Raw genomic sequence first — 21,775 nt, 5'->3', positions numbered from 1 at the left:
TTTGAAAAATCTCCTTTTTTTTCAAAAGAGCTCTGAGTAGTTGTTCAAACTAGTAGAATTATCTTTCAAATCATCTTATATGGTTTGAAAGAGTTATTTTTTAAACTATGGTCAGTCTCACATAAACACATTTTATTTTGACTTAAAACCTTGGACACTATAAATAAACACCTCACCGTCGCCCACCACCACACGGACACACGCTGTCACTCTCACCTCACTCACTCATAAACCTTGAACTGCGAGTCGCCGCCACACACACTCAGGCCGGCGGCGGAGCGCACCAATCCAAGAAAGCGGCGGCGATGGCGGAAGGGCGGGGCGGCGTCGTGAACCGGCCGTCGTCTGCGTCGGCGGTGGTGGCGGCCAGGCGGTGCGGCTGCGGGCTGGGGCGCCTGGTGCGCCGTCTCCGGCGGCAGGCGGCGCCGCCGCCGTCGAGCCGGCTCCGCGGGCTGTGCCAGTACGACCCGCGCAGCTACGCCCGCAACTTCGACCACGGCGGCGGCGGCGGCGGGGTGGACGACTCCGACGCCGCCGCGCAGCTCTACTACTACAGCTACACCTTCTCCTCCCGCTTCGTCCTCCCCTCCTCCTCCGCCCGCGCCCTCGCCGCCGGCCGCAGCGCTCCACCCACGGCCACCCATTAGACCAGCCTTCTTGATTTTTCAGCTTCTTCTTCTTCTTGACATCTCCAGCCAGCCAAGCCATGGCCCATAGCTGCATCGAGAATTAATGGAAGCAAAGATTGTGAATACATGGCGGAAATAAACACGCACACAAGAAGTTAGTCCGCGATATCAAAGATCGTAAATTTCTTCCGTTCATCCCCCAGAATGTGCTGCACTGTGCCCAGTGATTCAGCTGGTGATGAGCATGTTCATCGAGGCTGGTCACTTGGTTGCGTGTGGGTGGGATGCAGCAGCGAACATGCCCGGTGCAGTGCATCGATCGCAGGATCATCAGCTTGACGACGACGACGACGACGACAACGACGCATGATTCGTGGATGTATGTGAAGCTAGGGAATAATAATAATGCATAGACGACCGATGCATGTAGCACAATTATTGCTCGAATTCACAGTTTCACCACCTGTAGATCTCAATCTTCGGTGGTGTTTAGTTGTCAAAATTTTTTGGCAAAAATATCACATCAAAAGTTTGACCGAATATTAAAAGGGGTTCTCGGACACGAATGAAAAAACAAATTTCAGATTTTGGCTAGAAACGAAACCGCGAGACGAACTTTTTTTTAGCCTAACTAATCTATCATTAGCACATGTTGGATACTGTAGCACTTATGGCTAATTATGTTAGGCTTAAAAATTCGTCTAAAGATTTCTTTCATAACTGTGCAATTAATTTTTTGATTCATCTATATTTAATGCTCGATTTAAATGTCCAAAAATTCAATGTGATGTTTTTGGAAAAAAAATTGAGAACTAAGAGGTTGTTTAGATGGGGCTAAACTTTTTAGCCCCATGTCACATCGGATATTTGGACACTAATTTATAGTATTAAACATATACTATTAATAAAACTCATCCATAATCTTGGACTAATTCGTGAGACAAATTTAATGAGACTAATTAATCCATGATTAGCTTATATAGTAAACATTTGCTAATTATGGATTAATTAGGTTTAAAAAATTCGTCTGGATTAGCTCTCATTTATGAGAAATTAGTTTTTTTATTAGTTTATATTTAATACTTCAAATTAATGTCTAAATATCTAATGTGACTAGGAAAAAAATAAATCCCTATAAACAAAAACAGGGTCTTCATCTGAGTGAAGTCAAGTTGAGCTGAGTGAGCTACTGTTGCTACTGATGGGAATGAGATGAGAGCTCAGGAGGTAGGTAGGTCCACGCACTGGCCACCAGCGTACGGTAGCACCCACATGAATGTGACGTGAAACTGTACTCCTATGTGTGTGTGCCGGCCTGGGTCAGCAACTCAAATCGATCACATCCCGTGTCTTGAGACGTCGGGAATTGCCTACGGTCGCTGCCGTCGAGCAGCTGTGGCTGACGCATGTAGTAGGACTACTTCTTTCGTCCCAAAATAAATTAATTTTTTATCTATAATTTTTAATTCTTAGTCTTATTTAATTTTTTCAATTGATATTTTTATTTTTATTAGATGATAAATCATAAATAGTATATGTGTGTGACTAAATTTTTTTAAATTTTTTAAAAAAATTTTAAATAAGATGAATGGTCAAACGTTAAACATAAAAACCGAAGAATTGATTTTTTATCGAGAGAGTACATATTTCGTATGTCAGCCTATATTACTATTACTGCACAACATAAAATCTACACTCGTCTTAACAGGATGTAAAATATATGTATTTTTAAGACTTAAATTCTATATTAAAACATAAATATTTCTGTTATTATTATTAGCACCGTTTTCGTTGACTCATAATATAAAATATTTAAACTTTGTTCTGAGGTACTTGGTTCCAACGTAACGTTGTTCTCCTATATCTGTTTTATTCTTCAACAATTAACTTTTATACTAATTTATTATTATCCATTAACTATATTACTTTATACTTTGTTCATCCGACTGCTATTTTGTTTAACGTGACATGTACCTTTGGTGTTTCTTTAATTTGTTATCAAAAGAAATATAATGTTTTGTATTATAGGATGGAGGAAGTAGTATTTTAAAATGTAAAATAATTATATTTTGGAACAAGGTAATACAGAGTTTGGTACTAATACACTGGGTAATGATAAGGTAATAATGGAGAGACATATATACGGGCATATATTCCACCGTTTTGTCATTGTTTGTTTACTAGTCCCTTACAGGACACCACTAGTACATGCACTTTATATCACAGAAAAAAGAGAGTTGGATATCCAAAGTGATCTCAATTCTCTAGGCACAGCACAAATCGATTCGTCCAGCTGCTTTGGTTTGCCTCAGCTTGGATGTAGCAAACCAGTGGCATGTTTGGAGACCTTTTTTTCGCTGCAGCTTCTCCAAAAGTTGTTTCTGCCAGAAGCTGTCTTAAACAGTTCATAGCTTTTGAGAATCTGTAGTTACAGATTCTAAAAAATAAACTAGGAATCTAGAAGCTGGAGAAGCTAAGTTTATGAGCAGTTGCTTCTCAGAATCTAAAGCTCTCCAAACAAGTCCTAGCACTCTTATCTTCATCAACTTTGGTGTGAGTTGGGATGGTAGAGAGACAATGGGTACATATCTGATTGTCTGCCGTCGGTATTTCGAGAGCGTTAGCACATCACTAATATTTACTACCTATTTTACTAATAAGGGCGAGTCCTGTGTTAGTAGGTATTAGTTTTTACTGTAGCCACAATGGTGAAAGAACAAAAGTGGGTAGTAAGCTCGACCCCCACCATCACTAGCTTGAGAGAGAAAGATGAGAGAAATCATTTGTTTATTCCTTATGACTAAGTAGTAAACATATTATATGATATTAGCTACTTACTACTCTCGCTGTGCATATAACCTGCCTATCTTTCCTACCTTATATACACATCACATCGTGGATGCCCTTAGTATGTCAGTGCTGTGATTTTTGGAACGATTGTCTGTCTTTTTTGGAAAAAGCTAAACATCATTTGTAAATATAAAATAATTTATGAATAAATTTTTTAACATATGTGTTCATAGTGATCTAAAAGCTAATGCTTAAAAATAAACTACGATAAAAAAATTTAAAATTAATTCTAAATTTAAGATCAAAGAATTTAAATTTTGGTTTATACACCTAAGCGGAAGCGAGAACGTGAGAGTGCTCATGCTTGACGAAGGTTTTCATAATGTTCTTTTTTAGTCTGAATTACATGATGCTAATCCAAAGGTAGATGTTCATATAAATGACTAATCTATTAGACCGATTATGAGAGTTTTATGGACAATAAATATGATGTCATGTAGACATTTTTGATGATGTGACAATGTTTTAACGAAGAGAGATGAAATGCGTTTCATAGGGATGAAACTTTCTATGCTCGGTTAAACAGCTTGTGTTTTGCATGTAATCTAGGAAACAATAATAGATAAACTGTACATTAAGAAATAAATGTTTTATGCTAGTTTCAAATACTTATTGTTACCGGTACCAAATCTTAGCAGCTTTGTTCCGTTCGCTTTTTATCATGTACTACACCGTAGTTCTAATTAATGAGGTGGCTTATATGTTGACTACGTCAACTGTGTGTGTTGCTTTTTGTACTCGGAGTATTGTCTATTTGAAATGTGTACTACATTTTGAGGACATATTGACGAGTAATACATTTTTGTACTACACGCTCGCGGTAATAATGGGTTCTCCATTATGTCATACAATATTTAAGTAAAGGGCACTACTACGTATTTTTTAAAGTATATTAAATATTTTATTCAAATTTTGGTAAGATATTTATTAATTTATATATTTTAATATGATATATGACACATAAATTTATCGTAGAGTTATATATTTTAGTTATAATTTTATTCTTATAAAATTTATACTACACGTACTACCGTGTGCCGTGTGGTGTACTGGTGTATATTATAAAATCCACATATGAATCTCAGCCCATTACGGGCCCACGCAACGACCGGGGCTTTCCGCTACGGCCCATACGGAAATCCCCGGGCCCACCAGGCCCACCACCCTAGCTCGCGCTGACTCTTCTTCTCCCCTCGTCGCTCCGAGCGCGACCGCGTCTCCTCCCTTTCTCCGCCTCCGCCGCCGCCCGCTCGCACCCGGTGGCCGGAGCGGGGAGGCGCCTCCCTCCGCCGCGCCGCGCCGGAGGAGCGCTCTCCGTCGCCCTTCTCCCCGCCCCCCCCCCCGCCGGCGTGTGAGATCCGGCCGTTCCGTTCCTCGGTAAGCCGAAAGCCGCCGCTCGCCACCTTTCCTCTTCCCCCACCACATTTTTTTTTACCTTATGTTTTGTTGGGAGAATTCGATGGGTTGATCGATCCCCATTCGAATTGCTGCTTGCATGCGTGGTGAGGTTGCTATGGCGGAGGATTTTTCTCTCTCTCGGCTCGTAGCTCGTAGCGGTTGCGGGAGGGAGGAGCCTCTGTTTCGTTCGGTGGACTCCATAGGATCGTCGCTTGTTGCGTGGTTTAGGTTCGATTAGGTTTTAGCTTCGTGTCGATTGCTTCATCTTGGTTAGTTTTGAGTTAGTTGTGTGTGGTGGGAGTGTGATCTCTTGGTAATCGCACGCGGAATTCTAACCCTAGCTCAGCTGCACGGCGGAGTTCAGGAGCTCGCCGGAGAGTTCGTCGTCTCCGGTGGTGCCAAAGCCAGGAGGGTGGGGGGGGGGGGGCTGATGTCATCTTTGATTTTGGGCTATGTTCGCTCTTGTACTGACGGGTGAAATGGAGCTTTACAAGTGAGAAAATGGCGAGGAACAAAGATGTCACCTTCCACCTCCCTGTCCATCGCCGATTCGCCCACGTGACTAGCAAGAAGCACGGTGTGGATGGCCACCCTGGCTTCCTCCGATTGATCCGTTCAGTTTCTTCTCGATTTCTTTGGTGGTGTATCGATAGCAGTTTGTCTTTCCAAAAAAAGGTTGGGGCTTGAGCTGCCCCATGTTAGGTCCGACCTTGCATCTTCTTTGAAGAACAGTGGGTCAACTTGTGGTCGTAGGAGTCCATTACCATGAGTGTGGAATCCATGACTATGATGGATTGCTGATGCATGCTTAACCTAGTTCTGCTACAAGGGCAAACTTTTTCTAGATGCAAGAGTACTATTCTGATACCACTTCTGGAGTTGTTTTGGTGTCATCTTGATGCTGTTAGGATCTCATGACATGCTGTCTAGATTTTTGTAAAGACAGGCTACCCCTAAGTCCTAATTTCTTACCATCAGTTGCATTGTTTCTTCACCAAGTGATACGATGGTTTTCTCCTGGAGACATATTTTCTCTTAGTGCTGAATTGTAATTACATGATCATCCACATTGTTCATGTGTTAGGGCACTGTCCTTTTTTTCCTCCCCAAAGAAGGCGTTGTGATTGGTCCCATGCATTTAATGAGTCCCAAGTTTTGGTAGGTATCTAAATTTGCCTGTTTCTGTATTTGAACGTCATGGTGACACGTTGCTTGCCAACTTTGCTTGCTTATGGCAAATGCGTGAACCACCTGGAACTACACGATCAACATATTCTTCAAGGAATCCCCATTAAGACAGTTGCACTCCACCTTAAGCTTACTTGGACAGCACTTTATTTTGGTACTTATGGCATGCCAAACAAAGAGTAAGACGCCGGCGACAATTTAGATTACATGGCTTTTTTATTAGCTGTTACAAAGCTAATGACATTTTGGGTCATTTTAACATTTAGATAGTTAAGTGTGTATGTTTTCTACTTGCTCGAGTGTTGCAGTCCTGTTTTTACATGCCACTCCTGATTGATGTGGAAAAAAAATTTAAAAAATATTTATATGACTTGGCATCTGGGTGTGTCGTAGACTTAATTCAGTTCATGTAAGTAGATAAGACATCGCGTTTGTAATGTATGAGAAACACATTGTCATGGTATGAGCTGCCCTGCCATGACTGCTAAAACTGGAGCTGGGTAACCACGCCAAATCCAGGACGTCCTTGGAGCGATTGAACAATACAACAGTATAGGGGAAAAAACCTTGATAGCTACAAATACAATTTATTCTTTATTTTCTCATCACAGATGTCAGTGATCCAAGCCATTGTTTTGTTTATTCAATGAGCTAAAAACTGTGCAGCTGTAACTAGCCGATCTGTGTCCTATGGACAAAGCCATTATTCTGAGTTGTATGCAAAATTTTATTTTTGGCATATTGGAGCCACTGCCTAGCCGCTAGTCGGTGGGTCACCGACCGACTACCGACTAGCGTCTAGGTGAACACTGATTTTGAGAGACTCATAACTGAAGCTGTGTGTATAGCTACCTTTTGTGGGTTATCTTTAGGCCCTGCTTCTACTGGATTACATAAAGACATGTGATTTATGCTGTACATGCATGAGAGGCTCCAAACTCTGTGTGATGCATACTTATCCATGTTGGTTTGTAATAGCAGCCCACAGATTCTTTTGTCCGTAACCAGTTTGACCGATAATGGCAGGACCTGACTGTTTATGCAACTACCCACTTGCACATTATGGATAGTAAGAGTATGAAAGGTAATTTACCGTCCTATCACATATTGTAGGGATGGTTTTAATGGAAGGTTCTGGTTTCTGTTTACCTTGCATTTTTCTATTACATTGTACATTCCTGTTTTAGTTCTGACAACATTTTTCCTTTTAATTGCGCTTATTCTGGTTGCCATGCATCCGTAATTTTAATTGAAATTCAGTTTGCTTAAAAATGCAGCAACAAGCTACATGGAAGTGCAGCACTCATGTTACTCATTGGTTGTATTTATATGCAAGAAAAGTTGCAATTGAGTTGCTTTTGTTCCTTCAATCATTTTTTTCCTTCATGCAAGTTTGTATTTCAGATACAATTGAGTAAATAAAAACATGGAGTACTGTTCTTATATCAAGGCATTCTCACTCAGCTGCATTATATTTGAAAAAATAACAAATTTAAAAACATATTATGATCTTTCACACTAATCTATACAGAAATCAGCTGATCAATACTTGCAACTGTTTCCCACAACAACAGGAAGGTCTTTGGCTTTGGACAGACAAGATCTGACATGGAACCATCCTCACAGCCTCAGCCTGTGATGGGTGTTGCCGCTGGTGGGTCACAAGCATATCCTCCTGCTGCTGCATATCCACCTCAAGCCATGGTTCCTGGAGCTCCTGCTGTTCCTCCTGGCTCACAGCCATCAGCACCATTTCCCACTAATCCAGCTCAACTCAGTGCTCAGCACCAGCTTGTGTACCAACAAGCCCAGCAATTTCATCAGCAACTGCAGCAACAGCAACAGCAACAACTCCGGGAGTTCTGGGCTAATCAAATGGAAGAGATTGAGCAGACTACTGACTTCAAGAATCACAGCTTGCCACTCGCAAGGATAAAGAAGATAATGAAGGCTGATGAGGATGTCCGAATGATCTCGGCTGAAGCCCCTGTTGTCTTTGCAAAGGCGTGCGAGGTATTTATATTAGAACTGACGTTGAGGTCATGGATGCACACTGAGGAGAACAAGCGCCGGACCTTACAGAAGAATGACATTGCAGCTGCCATCACCAGGACCGATATCTATGACTTCTTGGTGGACATTGTTCCCAGGGATGAAATGAAAGAAGAGGGACTTGGGCTTCCTAGGGTTGGCCTACCACCTAATATGGGGGCAGCAGCAGACCCATATCCATATTACTACGTGCCAGCGCAGCAGGGGCCTGGATCAGGAATGATGTACGGTGGTCAGCAGGGTCACCCGGTGACGTATGTGTGGCAGCAGCCTCAAGAGCAACAGGAAGACCCCCCTGAAGAACAGCAGCAGTCCCTGCCAGAAAGTAGCTAAAAGATGATACAGTGAAGTTATGACATTGATACATTGTCCTGTGTACTTAGGTCCTCTAAAACTCATGCTTTTGTTAAACTATTCCCATGATTGTTGGCTAAAACAGGTAATCTGATTAGGTCTTAGGCTTTCCTAATGTTAGTTTCTGCTCTGCCTTGCAGCAGCAGAAAAAAAGGATTGTGATTTGGTAGGTGATTTGCAACTAATGTAGTAACTGTACCTTACCTTTCAGTTTCTAATCCCAATACTCAAGGTGCTTGCATGTGGGGACCCTTGTATGAATTGTGTGGTGGTGGTTCATGTCATGCATCAGGTCTTTTGCCTCGTTTATCAGTCATCATGCCTCCTGCTTTACAAGAATCCTGCCCTCCCGATTTGGCAGTCAGCAAAGCAGAGGCTGATGTGCAAAGCACCAGGATTGCTGCTGCTGCTGCTGCTGAGGCATGGGGAAACAGATGGTTTGCTTTCTTTGTTTTTGGATCCTTTCTCTCTGTGTGACAGATAACTCCCAGTCAATAAATTCTGGAGGAAAAATGGGGGCAAGCACCACTGAATCGATAAGCATATCCTGTATAAACTTGCTACACAAAACACCTCATGTCTGTCTGAACCTCGAACCAAAAGCATCCATGTATATATATATAATAAATATAACCGACACAGTTATTTTGTATTATTACCACTGTTTCAGCCACCTAGATTAACAACTAATGGTGATAGATCATGTCAAGGTAGCAAAGAACTAATCAAGGGATAATGACACACATGACAGTATACATTGTTCAGTTTCCTTGGGGGAGGGACACAGAAGGTGCATTGGCATCCCTCGGGAGTGCACTCGCCGACGGCCCCTAGACCAATCTGCGAGCGACAGTTTTCCATGCAAGACTCCGGAGAACATGGGCCTGGTGCGGTGATGCTCCTGCATATGCCATCCTTTGGGGTTACTACTACGCCTTCTGCCATCGACATGTCTGCATTCAGATCAGATTGAATCTTAAGCAGTTTAGGTAGCGTACGCACAAAAAGCAATGAAAAAAATCGAATAAAACACAACCTATGCCGGTTGTATTGCTACCTATGGACTATGATAGACAACGAGCTATTTTAATTTAAAATGCGGGATCAAGAAAATAGAAAAAGGGTAAAACACATAATTCTAATAAGAATGTAAGGACAAAATATTTTAAAATATAGAAATAGTTGTTTAACTGTACTGCATGAGAAACAAAGAAATTTGAGGGGAGGAAACTTTCTTGGGATCAGATCTCATAATAAATTTCCTTCAAAATTTACATAGGATTTGACAACATCTATTTCTTTGTTTTGAAAAAAAAGCCAATTATATAGAGATAAAATCCTCCAAAATTCCTATACTTTTTTCCAACAAATAAAGAGAGCCAAAACAGTAGTAGTGATTTTTTTTAAAAAAAACCTGAATAGTGTGCCACCAGGGGAAGAGCCAGCAGCAGCACATAGAGTAGTTTCATCGTCCTGTCCATGGCTAGCTGCTTTGCTTATATTGTTGAGAGGTCTTGACGGCTAGCAAGCAAGAGAGCAATTGCAATGGCAATATTGCTTGGGTATATGTGAAGGTGATTGCAATCTGATCGATTTGATATAGCTTTTATAGGCGCTGTCCTTGTGTTATTTTTCGAATCATACCAATAATACGATTTCTTAGTAATTTGGAAAGAAGTTAATATTGTTGCGAATAATAAAAGGCTTGACTTTATGGTGCAATCAAAATAATATATATAGGTAACCACTGACCAGGATATGCACAATCAACAATTGATACCATTATTAATTACTAGCTGCATGCACAATAGCCAAATCTAAACCGAATTAAACTAGGAATAATGGATTGGATATGGTTGATTAATAGGGGCAATATTTAAGCGTTTGGTTTACAAGGTAAGTGGGGGCACATATATACTGGAAAATAACCTCTTTCCTTCGGTAGCGTATCGATTTTACTAAATGGTTAGATCACACGACTAAGATTGCGTTCTTTTGTTGCTGATATATATTTGAAAAATAAAATATCATTTGATTTTTTGTTAGCTACTCCATTTAATAGTATAAACAATAGAACCGACCGTTATAAAGTTAAAAATCTACTCTAGAAAGATTTTCTTAAAAGAACACATTCTTAGATGTTGAACAAGCATGCACGGATCTGGCAAAAGAACGCAGTCTTAGGTCACTGACGCATTTTAGACGTAAAAAATCTGGCAAAATAACAAAAACTTGACTACAAATTATACGTTCTGAAACAGAAATCCGGTCACTGGGGCATTTTAAAAATAAATATAAATATAGAAGGAACTAGCGCTCAATGAAGCAACATTAGATATACATGCATGAAGCATCGTGAGAAATGGAGTGCACCATAAAGAAAAAATAAAAAGGTAAAATACTGTCAAATCCAAGTTGAAGGCTTGAAGCACAATGTTTCAAAACGTACATTTGTCGGTTTTGGCCGAACCCAGATGGATTTTATCCATTATTTTAAAGCAACTTCAAAATAAATATGTTTAAATGTTAGATATTGACAAAGCATATTTTATTATGGCGTATTTGACGCTAATTATTAGACGTTTTAAAAAAATATAATGCTAGCATATGGTTATATTGGATGGACTATATACCCACGTGTGATGCTCCTACCCGCATAACTGTGCAATGTACCAGCTCTGCATGGCCTACATCACATGCCTAATTTTGTGTGAACTAGGTTAGTACCAAAGTTTCAGATCTAATATCTAAGAGCATCTCCAACAGAGTTATTATATGTCTTTCTAAGTTAAATTTTGGCAATTTTGATTAAAAAAATTCGAGCTTCAATAGACTTGCCAATCGGATGGCTTGGCCAAACTGCCCCTCCTGCTGGCCAAATTTGGCTAGCCAAAATTGCCTTACCAATCGTGGGCCCCACACATGGGCCCTACACATATTTTCTAGCAATTAGTATTTAGATAGTTATAAATGGAAATGCTATTGGAGTATGTAGCAAATATAGAGATGAATTTTTTTGGCTAGTTGGCCAAATAGACAAATAGAGAGCTAAAAATAGAGATGTCAGAGATGCTCTAAAGTTACTAAGTTTGAGATCTATATGATTAAGAAATAATACATGGGACACTCTGATACCTAAGTATCATGTATAGTATATACAGATACCATGTCTAATATATAGTACTATATTTAATACTTACGTACCAATACGATATATGTGGTACTAGATCAAGTACCCACATTACTATGATACCAAAATCGTGAAGGTCATGAAAGTATCATGTAGTGACCTCTTCTTGAGTAACACCAATCTCTTGTATTAATCCCAAATTTTGTAGTTTGTAGTGCATCTTGGTTGTTGATACTTCTTGGAACATCTAGTCAAAAGTACAAAGTCACACTAATTATAGCCATGCATGCAAGGTTACAGACATATCATTCTATTTAGGACAAATGTGTAATTAATGAATAGAAGATATGAGCATATGAGATGTGGCTAGTCTTAGTTGTGGGTCAAGGTTTAAGGAATAGGCTAATTGATTACACCCTACACTATCTTGGAATTGAAACTATAGTGTACACTACATTTGACTTATACGAAAATTGGTCAAAGCTATATATAACTAAGTAAAAGTGCAAAATGATAATGTGAACCAACGGTTAGTGTACCGAGGGTCATGTATCACTAGATTACTCTTAGCCTATCGGTATGTTTTCCTAGCTGCTTCCTATATTTTTCAAATAATTACCATATTGGACTAGATCGATGTAATTTGGATTATAAATAGCTTTTAAAATATTTATAATTTTGTCACATGCCATGTCTCCTATGTGGCAGCCAAGAATGATAAAATGGAAACGATCCAACGGTCGCAGATGCCAGACAATCAAAGCTGTTTAAGAAGATATATAGCTTTCGAGAATGCGTCATTGAAGAGAGTGGCGAATAGTAAAAAAATATTTTAACCATCCTTTCGATTATGGGTGACTCACGGGCAATAACACATCGTAGTATGTTGGGATCCATGGTACTCCCACCGTTCCATATGATAAGGTGTTTTGGTCCAATCTAAAATCAATAAATATGTTTTATACATGTGGCTAGATTCATCAGTAATAATTTAAAGTGGATGTAATAACTTTTATCGGTCATCGTTCCTTCTGATTGACAAGAATATAATCTTACCTCCCAATTTGGCCGTCACCAAGCAGAGGCACGATATGCAAAGCATCAGGACTGGATAACCCCTCTCTCTCTCTCTCTCTATGAAATTTAACTGCCTGTCTACAAATTCATGCATTGAACATTATTGGAAACTGGGGAAAAGAAACAATCGATGTATGCAGTTGTGCACAACACCATGTATGAACTTCTATTCTCTTGCTTGTTTCACTGAACTCTCGAATTCATGAGTGTATTAGCAAGCTCTTCGTAGAAATTTATTTTCTTCAGGTCAAATTTAGATTCCCTTCATAAGTTAAAAAAAAAACTCATTTAGTGCTATCCTTTTCTTTTGAAGGAAGGGCGAAAGCATTACCTCGGATGGTACTATCTTCTTTCTACATAATGAACATTTCATTAAGAAAATTAAAGCATCTAGCATTCTGCCAACTTATTTAGTACTCCTCTGTAGTCCAGATGCAGTCATTCAATAATTAATACTGGAAAATGCCATATTCTCTATCATACTAGAAAACAACATATTTTTTATTTGTATATTACTAAATGAACAATTTTATCATCCTTGAGAAGATACCAGGAGGTACTATTGTTTTCTATATAAAATTTAGTACCTTAAATACTAGAAGATACTAAATTTTACATAGAAAACAGTAATACCTCGTGTCACCTGATCTTACTAGATACTTACGTCACACCTCACGCAAGCGCACAACAAAATATCAAACGCATACTAGTTTGTACATGTGTCATCCTTGACTTCTTGCTTTGTGTGAGTTAGGAAATACTATGACTCCAATCTCACCTTCTGTTTCCCCCTTTCCTCAATGGTGGATGTAATGTAATCATGTCCTGCTGCAAGTGTCAGGCTGTAGCTATCAGTCAGGCATCAGTCCAATAGTTCTATGAATTCACACCTTGTCTTTGTGATAATCAACAAGCTACAGCTTCATGGAAAAAAAATGGATCAGTTCAGAAGAGGTGTTCAGAGTAGTAGAGTATGTGCTTATTATAGGTGAGTTCTTAGCTGACAAAAGCTGATTGTCTGGAGATTAATGGTGGATGATCTACTAGTTAGACTCCATTTATGATAACCATCAAGTATTATACCAGAAAATAAAATCACCCCTGGAAATTATACAAGCTAATGATATTTCTTGAGTACATTGGCAGTTGGCACATCAATAATTGTCATTGCTGTAAAGTGGTAGTGGTTGCAACTCTGAAACATATATGGCAAGAGATTTCTTGTTAAGCCTCCTCAGCATAACTTTCTTCCATTCCTGTTACCATTTGATTTCACATAACTACGTGGCAAATGCCATCTAATCAATGGTGTTCAGATTTTCACAAACTCTGACCAAAAGCTAGACCATCTAGGTTGATCAGAATAGCAAAGTGCTGGCAAGTGATCAACTTAATCTGCCAATCTTTTACTGAATCTCCTGTATGATTACAGTTTGGATGAGAAATCAACCATGCAAATTTGGATGAATTACTTAGGAAGTACAGTGATATGTATATAATTTTGTGTATTTTTTATATGTCTGAATCTGAGCCGACAATGGATAAATCGGAAGGTGGAAAGCGTGTGATCTCTCTGAATTTGTACTTTTGGTGGGTTGGAGAAAGAATCTGAGACTGAAGCTTAGCTTCATCGACAAAGGAAAGCCACTACTTTGATGCAAAGAGGCCGTTTCATTTCTCTATCACTGTATCATAAATGGAAGCAGTAGCCTTCTGCATATGCAACCCTTGCAGACAGTGGATGAGATGAAATATTTATGTACAAAAAATAGATATGCAAATTGAGATTGTTTGGATGGGCATGCAACGAGTAGGCTGAGTTCCTGATCATATATATTTGGGTAAGAATGCTCATTTACTTTTGGTTAATGTAACATTTTTCTAAAAGCTAACTAGCATGCTTACACAGTTCTGATCCTAAGTTTTTATGTGCTTGTCTACATATTTGTTATATATCTGTGCATATATGTATGACCATCATATATTTGCTACATATATATCCTCACCATAAGAAAAAGGGCTGATATATGCTCAGAAGGCCACCAGCTAAACATTAACATTTCAACATGATCATGAATGTATAGTTACTTACTTTAGCATTACTGATTCATCAAATTAAGAGGTGCTAGAAAGCCTGAATTTAATTTCATATATATGGACTTCTATACTTTGGCTGTCAACCCAAAAATTATGAACTGATTGGGCCTCTGAAATTTGAGAGTATATGAATTTGAGGCATTACCCCACATACAGAATTGAATTGAAAATCACATCGAATTATACGAATGACTAATTAATTAAAATCAGGTAAATTGCAAAACCTATATATCATTCTGAAGAACACTGAACAAATTCAAAATTACTGTAAAAAGAGAAATTACGCGGAATCTCAGCAGAGAAACTTGGCATAGGAAACCCTAGCTCAGCTAGCCAAAGCCATCATGAAGAGAGATCAAAATCTCTGCCAAATTTATTTCATCCTTCCCAAATGAGGGGTGCAGTTCACCCCCTCTACCCCCATGTGGCACAATACAAGATGGCAGTCCCCATCAAGGCAATGCAAGCAAAGCAAAACAACAATAGTGATCAACATGCTATCTGCATCCCTCTCTCTCTCTCTCTCTACCAAGCAAGAGATCACAGCTAGGGTTTTCCTCTTGGCTCTGTTGCAGCAAGCAGCACAGGAGAGCCCAGCTCATGGCCATGGCCAGCCCAAGAACCAGCCAAGATCGGCAAAGGGTGGGCCCACACTGTCAGAGAGGGTGGTTATGTCTCCACACACACAGTGACACAGCTAGCTGTGGCACTGAGGTAGAAGATGTTGCTGTCCATGGTGCCCTGTGAGGGGCATGCAGACAGTTGCTAGCTACACCTTCCTCGCACTTGCAAATTTGCAATGTGTTCATGATTTTATACCTTGACATGTATATCTCGATCTGCTGCACTGTGCCATATGCAAGAAGTAATACTTTTGCTGTAATGAAATTGCATATGCAGCTACCCCTCTCTCTGAACTTTGTGTGGGTGATATCTGCAGTGCAGTGTGTTTGTGTCACAAGCTAGGCTCGTGCATATGTGCAGAGATCAACCTGCAGAGGTGTAGCTTCAGCAAGGACACATGCAAATGGATGCACTGCACCGATCATCATACATATTGCAGTCATGCTCATGTAAGGGTAGTTCATGCCTTTGACTGATAATGGACTCACTCACTATCTGGCTAACACTGTTTCAATAAGAAGGTAATAATAATGTAAAACTAGACCAGCATCAGTTACAGTTAACAAAAAGAAGTTGCTAGCTACTTCGGAATATTTACTGGTTGATGATGTGCATCAGTAATAGTAGTGTGTACAGAGAGAAACACCTACCTAGCATTGTGTGCTAGCTGCACCTCTCCTTCTATATATGTCTCTCCTTCTGCACCTCCTGCCTTAGCCTTTGAAGCAATTGCACTCACTTCACAAGCTAGCTAGGTATGCACATAGCACATTACTGCTCCTGCCCTTCTCTATCTACCCAGATCGTGATTAACTGGAGAGAAAAAAACCATTCTTTTTCGAGTTCTTCATCCTTCCAAAGCAAAGGGTTTTTGCATCGATCTCAGTTTTTGTTCTCTTCTCTACATGAAAATTTTCTACTTCTGATTGCACTGCCCCTAGCTTGTAGAGGAAATGTACTCACTTTGTGATGAGACTAGATCCAATTTGAGCTCATGCCTTATGTTGATCTATTCGAGCAAAGTTCATCCGTGTATCTGTTCATAAAATGGCCATTTTTGTTCTTCGTCAGAACTGTTTCGTCCTGCAGGAGAAGAGAGGAAGAAGGAGAGACAGGCAGAGAAAAAAAGTTGGCCATGGGGCGTGGCAAGATCGAGATCAAGAGGATCGAGAACGCGACGAACAGGCAGGTGACGTTCTCGAAGCGCCGGGGAGGGCTGCTCAAGAAGGCCAACGAGCTCGCCGTGCTTTGCGACGCCCGCGTCGGCGTCGTCATCTTCTCCAGCACCGGCAAGATGTTCGAGTACTGCAGCCCTACCTGCAGGTTCCTGCCAAGCTAGCTTGCTTTGTTCATTCTCTTATCAGATGCAGTGCTGTTCTTTTTATTTCCATCTCTGAGTGAATGTAACATCATGCATGAGGTTTTGATTAGTTTAAATTTGTTGTTATTTGTCAACCAAGATATTAGCTTTTTTTTAGAAACCTTTATTTTGGTTTTTGCAGAGATAATTAGCTGATTGGTTTCTCCCCTTGTTTTCTTTAGTCAAGACTGTTCATGATTATTTGATCTGTTCATATCATGGATGGCTTTCATTTATTATTCATATCAAGTTTTTTTTTCATATCCTGATCGATAGAGTTTTTCCTACCTTCAGTTTTAACTTTAATTTGAAGTGCATATATTTTCGAAGAGCCAGAATATACTATAAAACTAAAATCGTAGTCAAAGGTATACACATGCATGAGCTATGATCCATACAGTGGCCGCTCTAGTGTCTTGTCTACGCATTTGTCTTTCTTGATCTGAACTGTGGACTGAAACAAATATATGTAGCAAGATCTGCAGCATGTCTTTTTTTTTTGTGGTTTGTTGTTAAAGATGTATACTCCTTCCTAGCTTCATACAAATGATACAGTAAGGTAATTAAACTGCATAATTAGTTTTTCTGATAGTTTGTAGGTACTACATATATTTCATTTTTAATTAACTTGATCAACCAAAAGAATTAATGTAGATCAAAAGAGAATTTCGAACAAGTGGGCGAGATATGGGATCATATCATATGCTTAGGGGTGGTAATGAGCTCAACTATTTTGTATACAAAATTTAAGGACCGGATTCAAAACGGGTTAAAAACTAAAATTGTATAGAGTTTTGAGCTAAAATTTTTTAAAGAATTAAATAGTGTTGTGAAAGAACCCACGGGCCTTGGGCCCATTCCCACCCCTATGTTATTCACGTTTCCACAAACCTGCAGGATGCTGCTGTTAATTACTATGTGAATATGCATTTGCAGATTCATTTTTTTTCTCCTCGTTATTCTTGTTATTTGTTAAGAAAAATGTGCTGGTGGTCCTAAGACTGTAAGAGCTGTAAATTGTAGATGGCGACGTTTGTTTCATTTTGATCTAATACAATTAATATACTCTCTAAAGAGCACCAGCAAAGTTGTAGCAACAAATTAATTAATTAATTAATCTATCAAGAAATGTATAGTATCATCTAATCAACACACATCAGAGATTAATTATATACATGAACTAGTCACTACTAATCACTGTACTTGTTTCTACCCTTGACAATGTATAGCTTGAGGGAGCTCATTGAGCACTATCAGACCGTCACCAACACTCATTTTGAGGAGATCAACCACGATCAGGTATGTATTTAAACTGAACTTTTGCAATAATGCACTACTGAATTTAAACTGAACTTTTGCAATAATGCACTACTGATGAATTAATAATAATTCACACATATACAGCAAATATTTGTGGAGATGACGAGAATGAGGAACGAGATGGAGAAGCTGGACGGCGGCATCAGGAGGTTCACCGGCAACGACCTCTCCAACCTCACCCTCGCCGACATCAACGACCTTGAGCAGCAGCTCGAGTTCTCCGTCACCAAAATCCGCACCAGAAAGGCAAGTATATAGTTTTTGATATATAAATAAATGAATCAATCAATCATATATTCTTCAGAATACAGAATGATCAATTTAATTGTGGTCCAAATGCTATTGATTAATTAATGAGCTAATTAATGCAGCATCAGCTCTTGAACCAGCAGGTGGACAACCTGCGTCGCAAGGTAATGTTATACTGTGCTAATTAATCTGAATTATGGACAAAGAATACACACGTTGTTGTATGAACAGTATAGCTGAAAAACTAACCGGTTCTGTGCATGCAATGCAATTGATCGATGAACACGTACAGGAGCACATCCTGGAAGACCAGAACAGCTTCCTGTGCCGTATGGTAATTAATTATTATCAAGAAGATAATTTAAATGTTGTGATTAATTCTTGAAGCGTCTATATATATGTGCTTGGTTTTGATTCTTGGCCGGCCATGCATGCAGATCAACGAGAACCATCAGGCGGCGGCGATGGGCGGCGGCGACGTGAAGATGGTGGCCGAGATGGCGCCGGTGCTGTCGATGCTGACGGCGCCGGCGTCGTACTACGGCGGCGAGGAGTCGTCGAGCACGGCGCTGCAGCTGACCCCGCCGCTGCAGCACGCCGTCGACGCCGCCGCGGCGGCCGCCGGGTTCCGGCTGCAGCCGACGCAGCCCAACCTGCAGGACCCCGGCTGCAGCAGCAGCAGCTTCCATGCCGCCGCCGGCCACGGCCTGCAGCTGTGGTAAGAAATAAGAAACGAACTGAGATATGAAGCATGCACATCCTGATACTCTCATCAGGTGTGTATCAGTATAATCATGCGAATTAAATTATCGCAACAGCTTGTTCATCGATCGCAACAGCGGCGAATTTGACCATGCGTTTGATCGTGTTGCTCGTTTGCAGAGAGATGATTATTTGTGATGGCATTGTTGATTCTTGGAGGAGTAACTTGGAAACCATGCATGACATATGATGCATCATCAGCTGATGATGGCGAGTTGGGTTGCTGTGCTGTTGTTCATCACTTTGGATATATTTGAGTTCTCTATATATATATGTATCTAATTAAAACATCGGAATAATCAAACTTTTCTAGTTAATTAATTAGTACAGCTGCTAGTACTTTGATATATATGTTGGTGTGTGTACTACGTACTGGATGTACTGGAGTCCAATAATATTATTATTATAGTCCATGGAGGCATGCATTTGCATGGTTAATTAGTAGAGACCATTGAGGTTTATATATGGATGTAATATCAAACTTAATTTACTTAAATGATTTATGATTTTTCCTGTAGATTACTAATTATGGTTAGTGTTGGAAACTTGGAACTATTGGACCCAGCAGCTTCTTAACCCCTCACCAAGCTACTTTGCTTTCAAGGGACTTATATTTCCAGTCATAACTTTTTCATTAGACTTGTGGTCGTATGGAAAGATAATATAATAGAATCTCATAACAAATTCTTCTCCCTCGTCTTTTCGCTTATACTTATATTTATAAGCCAAAATTTAATTTTTTAACCTAAAATTTGGAGTTGATTTTCAAGTTTTTTCATCGTAGTTTATTTTTTATTTATTTTGTATTCTTTGCTTTTTAGATTGTTAAGAAACATATATAAAAATTGTATTCATAAATTATGTTTTATTTAAAATATATCATTTGGTTTTTTATCTGAAAAATTCAACAATCATCCCTTTTATGTTGTCTGGGATGCAATCACCCGCATGCATCCAATCCCAACCCCAAAACAAGTTTTGAATTTGAGAAGCCAATTCCCTCCCCTTTCGACAAACCCCCTCAAAAGTTTCTTTTTGGAAAAGAATAGATAATATTTATTCAGTCAATAGGTGTGAAATTCATGGTGATGATTTAGTTTTTATAATGAACAATTGATAAAGGCAATCAAATGTTACCAAAGTTGATTTATGAGAAGTAAGAGCATACCCAACAGTTTATCTATCCCATACTCTATCCTGAAAATAGAGGATAAAGACTACAAATTGAGATCCAACAGAACGGTTATTCTATCATCTATTTTCAGATGTCATCCATATTAGGAGAAATAACCTTCGTATTTAGATGATCTCTCTCCATCCTCCAAAGAGATATATAGAGGATGTAATATATGAATGATCTAGTGGAGTACAAATAGATATGAATGATGAAACTAGTTTAGATGATCATCCAAATAAAGATATAGATGACCAAATTTAGATGAGCTGTTGGGATGCTCTAATGTTGTTTTCGGCAAAATGTCAGAGCATGGACAGTCTATTAACACCTCTGCACTCAAATGTAAGACTACACATTTAGTGAGCCCACATTCACATAGCACTCCAATCACTTATATTTTTGTCCTCACTTCGCGTAAAATGGTTCACCCAGGATTCCATGCTTGAGGTGAGTTAGGTAAATAAGTTGGCCCAAATTGATCTAAACTCTTCATATGCGACTAATCCCACCAATCTAATACTTAGGTCTAACGGATCGAAAATGGAACCGGAACAAACCTGTGGGTCTAATAGATCGGGGTATTATAGTCTGACCACTATGGAGAGAGAGCAGTCAAACTAATGTTACATGTGTAGTCTGGCCGCCATGGGGTGATAGGTTAGACCTTTAGAGTCCATGGCTGGTTTCAAAGTAGATTTGAGTTCATGATTATTACTTGCTATTTATTACTTCCAGATATTTCATATACATATGATATACTGTTTATATAAAGACTCGTAGAAATTTGTTGTTTTGAGCTAATCGTCAACCTTCGAGAATTTGTTCTTTTATACTGATTATTCTCATTTTTTTTCTTGGCTTTTATACGCATGTTTCCCGAACTGCTAAACGGTGTGTTTTTACAAAAAGTTTATATATAGGAATTCATGATCTTATTTTTAAAAATAGTTTTTCAACTTAATTCTATTAGTTATACTATTAAATAGGATCAGATAATCTTTCATCCTTAGTTAACAAAAGAGCACAACGATTATTGATGTTCTTTGTAACTATTGAAGCTCTGGGTCTACGTGAACTTGAGAGAGAATGTATTGGTAAGTGTTATTGAACGGAATTAGAACAGTAAAACCAGAAATGGTGACGATATTGGTTTTATCATAATATGGTAAACAAGACTCGGGATGAAAATATACCTCGTCGGAAGCCTGAATTTCATGCCAAAAAAACTGTAGCATCATATGTATTTAACAGTGCATATATTACAATCACACTAAGTTGGCAATAGATTATAAGTTTCATAAACAATATAACCACTGTCACGATAAAATACTGGGTCACTCTAAAATCACGAAAGTGGATACAATTGAGAGTAAATAATATAGCAACGAAGAGAAGGAAAATATATAAAGATATTTTTTAAAAAAACAATTATATTTCTTCAACTAAATTTACACATACCAATTATTTTCCACAAAGATGGACGTCGACTGATGGGTTAAACCAAAGAC

General features: G+C 39.1%; 3 protein-coding genes across 6 annotated transcripts; all 3 read left to right on the top strand.

Annotated features, from left to right (window-relative positions):
* The first annotated feature begins 168 nt into the window (after positions 1-168).
* LOC121053617 lies at positions 169-1,230 on the top strand. Its single transcript, XM_040521276.1, has one exon. The coding sequence runs from the start codon at positions 306-308 to the stop codon at positions 645-647; it is 342 nt and encodes a 113-aa protein (XP_040377210.1). The 5' UTR covers positions 169-305; the 3' UTR covers positions 648-1,230.
* A 3,571-nt stretch (positions 1,231-4,801) lies between these two features.
* Positions 4,802-8,732, top strand: LOC102704484 (nuclear transcription factor Y subunit C-4). Of its 2 annotated transcripts, none has more exons than XM_015834000.2 (2): positions 4,802-4,856; positions 7,640-8,732. In XM_015834000.2, the coding sequence occupies exon 2, from the start codon at positions 7,674-7,676 to the stop codon at positions 8,448-8,450; it is 777 nt and encodes a 258-aa protein (XP_015689486.1). In that variant the 5' UTR covers positions 4,802-4,856; positions 7,640-7,673; the 3' UTR covers positions 8,451-8,732. The 2 variants fall into 2 exon arrangements, with proteins under 2 accessions (XP_015689486.1, XP_006646944.1); XM_006646881.3 differs by lacking the exon at positions 4,802-4,856 and adding an exon at positions 6,435-7,149.
* A 7,399-nt stretch (positions 8,733-16,131) lies between these two features.
* LOC102703931 (MADS-box transcription factor 29) lies at positions 16,132-19,538 on the top strand. 3 transcript variants are annotated; one of them, XM_015833649.2, is made up of 8 exons: positions 16,132-16,154; positions 16,471-16,722; positions 17,989-18,058; positions 18,164-18,325; positions 18,451-18,492; positions 18,621-18,662; positions 18,766-19,046; positions 19,211-19,538. In XM_015833649.2, coding segments are annotated over exons 2-8 (786 nt in total). In that variant the 5' UTR covers positions 16,132-16,154; positions 16,471-16,534; the 3' UTR covers positions 19,212-19,538. The 3 variants fall into 3 exon arrangements, with proteins under 3 accessions (XP_015689135.2, XP_015689134.2, XP_006646941.2); XM_015833648.2 differs by lacking the exon at positions 19,211-19,538 and having other exon boundaries at positions 18,766-19,050; XM_006646878.3 differs by lacking the exon at positions 19,211-19,538 and having other exon boundaries at positions 16,145-16,154; positions 16,489-16,722; positions 18,766-19,050.
* Positions 19,539-21,775: the final 2,237 nt, after the last annotated feature.

The sequence above is a fragment of the Oryza brachyantha genome, chromosome 2, assembly GCF_000231095.2.
Source record: "Oryza brachyantha chromosome 2, ObraRS2, whole genome shotgun sequence".
Classification (NCBI taxonomy): Eukaryota; Viridiplantae; Streptophyta; class Magnoliopsida; order Poales; family Poaceae; genus Oryza; species Oryza brachyantha.
The sequence above is the reverse complement of the archived record's forward strand: the minus strand, read 5'-3'. Positions and strand labels throughout refer to the sequence as shown.

Coding starts and splice junctions, on each gene's coding strand:
- LOC121053617 (XM_040521276.1), top strand. CDS start 306: ATGGCGGAAGGGCGGGGCGGCGTCGTGAACCGGCCGTCGTCTGCGTCG.
- LOC102703931 (XM_015833648.2), top strand. CDS start 16,535: ATGGGGCGTGGCAAGATCGAGATCAAGAGGATCGAGAACGCGACGAAC. Junction 18,326..18,450: donor CCAAAATCCGCACCAGAAAG/GCAAGTATATAG, acceptor TAATTAATGCAG/CATCAGCTCTTGAACCAGCA. Junction 18,663..18,765: donor ACAGCTTCCTGTGCCGTATG/GTAATTAATTAT, acceptor CCATGCATGCAG/ATCAACGAGAACCATCAGGC.
- LOC102704484 (XM_015834000.2), top strand. CDS start 7,674: ATGGAACCATCCTCACAGCCTCAGCCTGTGATGGGTGTTGCCGCTGGT.